At 39.6% G+C, this 9,481-nt stretch overlaps 1 protein-coding gene across 1 annotated transcript in view; it reads right to left on the bottom strand.

Moving 5' to 3' along the window:
* Positions 1-4,347: 4,347 nt before the first annotated feature.
* Positions 4,348-9,481, bottom strand: part of LOC311296875 (uncharacterized protein) — a gene marked incomplete at its 5' end in the record, with an annotated part of 6,340 nt that continues 1,206 nt past the window's right edge. Inside the window, 9 exons of the mRNA XM_084418859.1 lie at positions 4,348-4,836; positions 5,311-5,394; positions 5,484-5,753; positions 5,871-6,176; positions 7,143-7,400; positions 8,140-8,385; positions 8,638-8,880; positions 8,974-9,231; positions 9,361-9,472. Of these exons, the coding sequence (XP_084274985.1) occupies positions 4,770-4,836; positions 5,311-5,394; positions 5,484-5,753; positions 5,871-6,176; positions 7,143-7,400; positions 8,140-8,385; positions 8,638-8,880; positions 8,974-9,231; positions 9,361-9,472 (1,844 nt within the window). The 3' untranslated portion in view covers positions 4,348-4,769. The remainder of the gene's footprint in view (positions 4,837-5,310; positions 5,395-5,483; positions 5,754-5,870; positions 6,177-7,142; positions 7,401-8,139; positions 8,386-8,637; positions 8,881-8,973; positions 9,232-9,360; positions 9,473-9,481) is intronic.

Genomic DNA, 9,481 nt, shown 5'->3' on the forward strand with positions numbered 1-9,481 from the left:
GCAATTACGAGATTGCTTAAGAGTCAAAACAAAAACTTATCCTAAGATACCAGATTTGACATGTATAGAGCAACTCTGTTATTCTGATAAACCACTATATAAAACAATCTCTAGAATATATGAAGCTCTGATCTCAAATCAGCCTTTAGATGACCCAGATAAATCCAGAAGGAGATGGGAGCAGGATTCGGGGGTTTGAATAGATGGGGAACTGTGGGGTCAGTTATGTAAAGATGAGGTCACCTCAACCTTGAATTCTAGGTTTAGATTAATTCAGTTAAATTTGTCTACACCAGCTTTACCAAACTCCATCTTACATAAATTTAACAACAGTATTTCACCACTCTGCTTCAAATGTGGGACAGAAGAAGGAACATTTTTGCATTCCACCTGGTTGTGTCCTAAAGTTAAAGGGATACTCCACTTTTTTCGGAAATATGCTCATTTTACATCTCCCCCAGAGTTAAACAGTTGAGTTTTACCGTTTTAGAATCCATTCAGCCGAACTCCGGGTCTGACGGTACCAATTTTAGCATAGCTTAGCACAGATCATTGATTCTGATGAGTCCAGTAGCATTTCTTTCAAAATGACCAAAGAGTTTCAATATGAAGAGTTCAGATGCAAAAGCCTCTAAGTGCCATCTGAAATTTTCTTCTAGAATGATCATTTTTATCAAGCTCATATATTTAAGTTCAGTAATTTCACTTAAATGGCAATGCAAATTATCTATTAATTGTCATTTAAGTGAAATTACTTAACTTACATATATGAGCATGATAAAAATGATCATTCTAGAGGAAAATTTCAGATGGCACTTAGAGGCTTTTGCATCTGAACTCTTCATATTTTTCCTATTTAAAACTTGACTCTTCTCTAGTTAAACCGTGTTCTAAGATCGACGGAAAATGAAAAGTTGCAATTTTCTAAGCCTATATGACTAGGAACTACTCTCATTCCGGCGTAATAATCAAGGAACTGTGTGGCTGTACCATGAGTGCAGCAGGCGTAATGATATGACGCAGCGCCTGAAAATAGGTCTAATAGGTTAGACAAACTTAGTCCCGGTCACGTTGGAAGAAGTTACCGAGCTGGGGACTATTTTCAGGCGATGCGTCATATCATTACGCCTGCTGCACTCATGGTACAGCCGCACAGTTCCTTGATTATTACGCTGAAATGAGAGTAGTTCCTAGCCATATAGGCTTAGAAAATCGCAACTTTTCATTTTCCGTCGATCTTAGTACACGATGTAACTACAGAAGAGTCAAGTTTTAAATAGGAAAAATATTGAAACTCTTTGGTCATTTTGAAAGAAATGCTACTGGACTCATCAGAATCAATGATCTGTGCTAAGCTATGCTAAAAGTGGTACCGTCAGACCCGGAGATCGGCTGAATGGATTCTAAAACGGTAAAACTCATCTGTTTAACTCTGGGGGAGTTGTAAAATGAGCTTATTTCCGAAAAAAGTGGAGTATCCCTTTAAGGAGTTTTGGGAGCATGTATGTGATGGTATCAAGATTCATGGAATTGATTTTCCGATGGATCCAGAGGTGTGTTTATTAGGTAATTTTACCAACTCTATCCTCCAAAACAGTCAAGCTATTAAAGCTGGGGTAGGTAAGAATGGTCTAAAAAACTTATTTTTCAAATTTGTTTAAACTTTATGTACATATCAATACATAATTAAAATGTAAGTATTCTGAAAAAGAAAGTATAAAAAAATCGAGTGTATGTAGACCTCTAACGACTGTTTTAAAGACAGCTCATTATTTCCATTCAGTCCACCCTCTCCCTTCTGGGCTCCTTCCAAAGCCACGCCCCCAAAACACATGAACGCGCGACTCCGACAGCTGAGCTGGAAGACGCATTATTTACCTGAGACGAGCGGAGTAGAGGAAGGAGCGCAGTGCATGTAGCATCATGTCAGAATCACATGTAATAAAAAAATTCTAACTTTATCATTATGAATATAAACAAATAAGATGTATTTTAGTAGCCTACTCACTATCAAGCTATCATATCGATATTGGTAAAGTTTAAAATATATATATTTTTTATTCGCTAACGAGCTAGGCAAAGCTAAAAACAAGTTGCATTGATACACGTTTTTCCATTTCCATTAGTTGCACTCAAGCGGCAACCTCCCCGTCTCTGTCTTGAAACCAACACGGAAGTGAGTTAAACTGCAATTCATTGACTGGCCGCTTGGCCTGGCTGCAGAAGTGAGTCAAATCTGTATCTCCCTCATGTTAAAATTACCAACTTTACAGCAGAAAAAAATATGTTTACAGCCTGGATCTCTATGTGGCTTTGGTCTATACAGCTAATTTTGCCCTTCATAACAACTGTGAGGGGGGTGAATTATTTTATAACTCGTCCGTTTAGTTGATTAATATTTAAATTTAAGGGTGTGGCCAGTGGCCACTTGAGTGACAGATGGATTGCCGCTGTCAGTGCTAGTCGTTTGTCTGCTGTTACTAGCCGTCACTTCACCTCAGCAAATGTTGCTGCTGAACTTGCCATCTCTGCAGTGTTTGTGCTTTTTTTCGGGATTATTTCATACAATTTAATACTTGGGTACAAAGCCACGTCTTTGGATTCCGTTGTTATCGTTCGAGAGAACAACCAGCGCTGTATTTCAGTTGTTTTCCTCCGTGAACCTGCACTAATGGATGTCTGACAATTTCGTTGCTTTTTGGGGTTTTCAAATTTAAAACGTCCATAAATACTCGTTCGTTCTGCTCTCACGGAACAGATGGATTATAATATGCTTATGTACCGTCAGATGAAATCCTGCAGGCGTCGGCGCTTTCTCCGTCCGTGCAATAAATGCACATGAATGAGCGCGGATTTTCTAGCGCATTTACTTTCACTCAAAGGCAATATGTATGGTTTAACCCATTTGAGAGACGGCCAAAATCAGAATTTAAAATGGACTGAATAAGCTCTCTACGAACTTGAGCAATGCCGCGCTGACGGACCATGAAAGAGTGACGGACATGTATGCACATAAATCACTGTCACACACAAACACTCTCGAAGTAATACACAGTCTCACTTGTAGCCATGTCTTTTAACTATTATAATATTTCGAAGGGCAAAAATAGGAACGTTTAATGAATGGCTTTACATCATCAGCTAACTCGATCACGTCGAGCTAGGTGATTTCAGATAGCCAGGCCAGGCTCCTCAGCTCCACTCACGCCCCGCCTGTTTGTCTATTTTCTGTTATCCGGGAGTGACGCAAGGCCAAGATGGCGACGGCCGGCTCCGCCCACTTTAGGCTTCAAAAATGCTCTTCAGAAACCTACGGGTGACGTCACGGACACTACGTCCATATTTTTTTTACAGTCTATGGTTGCACTGTGATGAAGATGAATTTCGTGTAAGATTCATAACATATAACGTTAGGCCTACTAGCTGTTAAACATGTATTTTGTTATGTAAAGCTCCCCCCACAGCGGAGCCTGCCGTGAACGCGCAGGCTAGTAAACATGCAGGGTCACCGATGACGACGGATAAGGTCGCTAGATATAAGGTTAGCAGGTTTCAATTGTTGCTTTGCACAGTGCGTGACATTTTATCTGTATGTTATGCGGCTAGAGTTTTAACACTGAGTCAATGGGCTCCGACGGGCTTGTTTATCGTCATCGGTCTTTTTCCGTTTACCTGTCTTTGTTGTATGAGCAGGTTCCACTCGAGAAATTGGCAGTTTTGGTTGTTTGTCCGCTATTAGCACAGCTGCTCGGCACACCGGCAATCTTGATTTTGAATAACGGTACGCGCTGTGCAAGAGAGGGGCGATCAGCGCGTACGCGAACTTTATTGACACTGCTAAGACACTCCTCCTGGCTCTGAAGGCATCTGATTGGTTCTTTACATTCGCACCGAATGGCAGTGATTGGTCAGAGTTTTTACTGTCCGGCAGCTGCTACAGAGGTCTGATTGTTTTCATTTCCTTTTTTTGAACACATAATGTATTGACTACTCTCAGGATGGAAGGACCATTTCACCCAGTATAAAAAAAGTGTTTCTGAACAGGATTACCTACTATAGCTTTAAGCTTACTGAAATGTTGTTAATAATAGCTGAAAAATTTATTGTTTGAAATGGAAGGCAGACACTGATGTGCCAGTTGGATTGTGGTTGTCGGAGATTTGCAGCTGTGTACCCTTAGAGAAGATCACATATTCAATGAGAGGCAGGGGGGAATTATTTTATAAAATCTGTTTGACATTGTACCTCCCTTTTCCCTTTTTGTTTTTGTTTTGCCTTCTTTGTGTCTTGAGTTTTTGAAAAAAGCTAAATAAAATTACCCATCATTAAAACAGACTGAGTATTGGAGATCATTTACATCACATTTACATTTATTCATATAGCAGAGTCTTTTATCCAAAGTGACTTATAAATGTGGAATACAAATTATAAAGTACAGGCTCAAGCAGAGACACAACATCAGTCTCTTGAGCTTGATGAGCAGCGACTGGAAGCCAGTTAAGACAGATCAATATCTACAACTACATTCATAAGAAATAACTCTTGCTCTATTATGTATATTAAGGCAATATACGTTATTACCACAACATTGCAATATTTTAACCATTTCAAATAAATCATTCTGGTATAAAGACATTTAAAAATAATCATACAAATAAACTATGACACAGATTTTTCATGCTTTGCAAAGTGATTGTCAGTTTGTTTTATCATGAATTGAGTCATTTACAGAACATCTTAATGAATCATCAGGTTTCGGTCCAGGATCTTCACCATATTTCAAATCTCTTGTCTCCGATGAACTGCTTTCTGTCTCTGACTTTGTTTCCGAACAGCCTGAACACACAAAATTCACCACAATATGATATAAAGTCAGAGCCTTCAGTCAACAAGTCAAAGTATTCATCATAAAAGTATATCATTAAAGTATATTTGTCTAAGTGCAACATTTGTATTCTAAAATGAACCGCTGACATTTATGTATGACAAGTCATTTTAAATGTGCACTTTTTATGCATTTATATATATCAAAATACAGACTTAATCATATTTAAATGCTTCAAAAAATGCTTATGTGGCCCTTCAACAATTAGGATCTAAAACTAGCATTGCTTGCGCTTTTTAACTTCTTGTAATATAACAACTAGTTAATTAATTAATCAAATTACAGAAAACAGATATGACTTTATAATATAAAAATTTAATGATTTATGTTTTGTTTAGTTAAATCATCAAAACTTCTCTGATTTATTAATAAATGATGTAGGCCCATATAGGGTTAATAATTAAACACCGATCACACACACTCACCGCACAGTCTGGATATTGCTGTGACTGGAGACGACGCTGTGGATTCTCTCTGCTGATTCATCTGTGATATTATTGTGACTCACACTATAAGAAGAAATGAGACAGAAACAATAAAATAACAGAAATAAACACGTTTAGTGTTTGTCTATTGCTGCCGTGTCTCTGTAACTCACTCCAGAGTCTGAGTTTTGTGCAGATGTGGCATCAGCGGCTTCATGCAGTGATCAGTGAGTTTGCAGTGACTGAGATCCAGTTCTTTCAGCCCTTCAGAATATTCCAGAAACAGCGCCAGCTGTTCACAAGCGCTCGGGTCCATCTGAGTGTGACTGAGGTCCATCTCTCCTCCCAAGGCCTGTGAAAGAGCCTCAGTCCTCCTCGAAGAGCCTCTCTGAGATCCAGCTTTAATACAAGCCAGAAACTGCAGCAGCAAAGCTTTACCACAGCTGATGAGAGACAGGAGAACACAACGACAAACATGAGAATAATATACAGGGAGTTTATATGGAGATAAATAAGTGGACTATTGTGATATCAGTAATGGGATCTGTCAGGTTTCTCACCTCAGCTGGACTCGAGGCAGGATTGGCCAAAGTTGTTTCAGGGCCGTATCAGAGATCTCACAGTCCTGTAAAATCAACTTCACAACACTTTGGTTTTTCTGAAGCACAGATGAGATTATTTTACAGTCTTTATTTGTTAGTTTCAAATGTTGTATATTTTCCAGTGTGTCTGTTAAATCCAGAGCCGAGCAGCAGGAGAAGTCCAGTGTGTTGTGAAGAGCAGAGAGCAGAACAGATGCTGTCTCCTGCTGGAGATCAGAGGAACTGCAGCAATGAAGCAGCTTCAGCAGCAGCAGCCTGTCAACTCTAACACACACACACACACACACACACACACACACACACACACATACACACACACACACACACACAGTTAAAGGGATACTCCACTTTTTTCGGAAATATGCTCATTTGACATCTCCCCCAGAGTTAAACAGTTGAGTTTTACAGTTTTCGAATCCATTCAGCCGAACTCCGGGTCTGACGGTACCACTTTTAGCATAGCTTAGCATAGATCATTGATTCTGACGAGTCCAGTAGCATTTCTTTCAAAATGACCAAAGAGTTTTAATATTTTTCCTATTTAAAACTTGACTCTTCTGTAGTTAAACCGTGTACTAAGAACGACGGAAAATGAAAAGTTGCGATTTTCTAAGCCTATATGGCTAGGAACTACTCTCATTCCGGCGTAATAATCAAGGAACTGTGCGGCCGTACCATGAGTGCAGCAGGCGTAATGATATGACGCAGCGCCTGAAAATAGGTCTAATAGGTTAGACAAACTTAGTCCCGGTCACGTTGGAAGAAGTTACCGAGCTGGGGACTATTTTCAGGCGCTGCGTCATATCATTACGCCTGCTGCACCCATGTTACGGCCGCACAGTTCCTTGATTATTACGCCGGAATGAGAGTAGTTCCTAGCCATATAGGCTTAGAAAATCGCAACTTTTCATTTTCCGTCGATCTTAGTACACGGTTTAACTACAGAAGAGTCAAGTTTTAAATAGGAAAAATATTGAAACTCTTTGGTCATTTTGAAAGAAATGCTACTGGACTCGTCAGAATCAATGATCTATGCTAAGCTATGCTAAAAGTGGTACCGTCAGACCCGGAGTTCGGCTGAATGGATTCTAAAACGGTAAAACTCAACTGTTTAACTCTGGGGGAGTTATTTTTTATTATTTCCGAAAAAAAAGTGGAGTATCCCTTTAACAAAGAGATTCTGGAGCAAAACAACAGCCATTATAATATCAGTGCTGTAAATCTGCTAACCTGAGTTGTGTGACTCTGCTGAGCAAAGGCAGAAAGCTCTCCAGCTCCTCCTCTGGTACGGAGGTCCAGAGCAGATTGAGTTTAACAGTGTTGCAGTTCTCGAGAGTGAAGCGCAGGGCAGCGCAGTGAACAGAGTCAAACACTCTGCCGCTCAGATTGATGTCATTTCCTGCTGAACTCATCAGACTGGACACATACTGAGGAGAGCGAGTCTCATAAATCTCCATAATGATGGACAGAGTAAAGCTGGGGCTCAACCTGTGGAGAATAAGATCATCAGTAAAATCTACTTGAATCAAAGTCACTCAGTGAACACAGAGAAGTAAACTACATGTTCTTTAATAGAGAAGCAATGGATGCAATTGAACTATTTAGCCATGATGTGAATATGTAAAGAGACCCAGAAATCTAATGTGCCACGGGTCAGCCTGCAAACTTTCTAATAGGAATTTAGAATTTATAAAACAGGACAATTTTATCGTAGAACATGTTTGTTTGTCTCTTATAGTTAAAGTCCCCATGATATCAGAATTCACAATTCCTATTATGGCATGTCGCAGTGTTTATTATAAATGATATTGATATTAAATGAAAATATTGGCTAACTGACAAACAAATTATCAAACTGTCTTAGACAACTATGAGGACAGTTACAATTTGCTCTGCTTTTGCATGGCTGTTCATGGATCTTTTTTTTATTTTAGTTTATTTTTAATAAAACGAGACACCCATTTATTGGTCACACCTATCTCAGTGGAGAACTCCTCAAATACTAATCAAAGTGCAAAAAAGTTGTCTTTAGAAAAGTGAATTAAGAATAGTGGTTTTCAATTCATGAGTTAAATATAAAGTCTGTGGAAAAACATTACTTTTTAATAAATAAATAAATAAATAATATATATATATATATATATATATATATATATATATATATATATACATATATATTAAATTAGGGAGGGAAACAATGGCTCTATTCTTGATGGATTATTTTTACCTTTTCAACTTGATTCTCTCTAACAAGGGCAGAAGTTCTCTGATGTTTTCACAAGTGATTTTGTTCTTTCTAAAGTCCAACTTCAGATGTAGATCTTGATGTTGCAGCAGGAAATGAATCTCTTCCCAGGTCAGTGAGCAGGAGATCAGATCCTTCGACACTTTCTTCAGGAAAGAGCGAGTCAGTTCATCATCCTGTGCTTCATACACCAGAGAAACCAGCTGTTGAAGAGTCTCTTTGGAGAACCTGAACACACACACACACACACACACACACACACACACACACACACACACACACACACACACACACACACACACACACACACACACACACACACACACACACACACACACACACACACACACACACACACACACACACACACACACACACACACACACACACACACACACACACACACACAGAACAGGACTCATCAGTTTTAAACAGGTTGATTTACTCACAGAAAATGGACCAACTGAACTGAACACAGACCTGATAGTCACAGGTTCCTGGAGACCCAACAGAGCCGTGAGAGACAGAGCCTCTGATTTACACTCAGTAAGATCCAAACACTGAACAGACACCAGTCTCAGGAGAGACGTCAAGCTGCTCAGGATATGAGAGAGATTTCGCTTTGAGTCTTTTGTGAGCAGTGAAAACTCCTCTATCAGTGGAAAACGACCATTCAATGATCTCAGCGCTCTGAACATCTTCACTAACAGTTTGTCTTCCACACTGTCAAAGACAAAATCAGAGATCATGAGGAACATTCAAACAGTGGATTTCAGGATGATTTAAAAGTGTGAATGCAGATGATGAATCTGAGACCTCAGTTTGTGCAGGTGTGTGATGTGTTTGAAGAGCAGTTTGAGTCCTCTGAGAGAGATGGCGTGCGTCTTCAGAGTCAGGTTTAGTTTTGAGGGCGAACGGCCCAGAACTCTCGCCACAGATCTGCAGGAGCTGCTGGGTAATTCTCCACTCAGAGTAACAGTGAAGTCTAAAGCCTGGAGCAGAGGAGTCACCTGATCTGCCTTCACTCTCGGCCCAAACACTTTACATAGTGAAGGGATGAACCGCTCAGCATTCCTACAGGACGAGGAAATTATGAATAATTATTTATTTAAACATATAGTGCTTTGTCATACTTTCAGGCAGAAAATATCATGCTTACATGAAAGCTCAACTTTTTACTAGTCAGAAGTATTTAACACAGACCTGAGCTGTGAGATGTAGGGCAGACACTGGAGGAATCCCCTCACTTCACTCTCTTCATCTGTCCAGTCTATCAGCTCTACTGGTTTCTTCTCTGTTTGGAGTTTCAGCACTTCTAGGAGGA

Source organism: Rutilus rutilus (genome assembly GCF_951802725.1).
Source record: "Rutilus rutilus genome assembly, chromosome: 9".
Lineage (NCBI taxonomy): Eukaryota > Metazoa > Chordata > Actinopteri > Cypriniformes > Leuciscidae > Rutilus > Rutilus rutilus.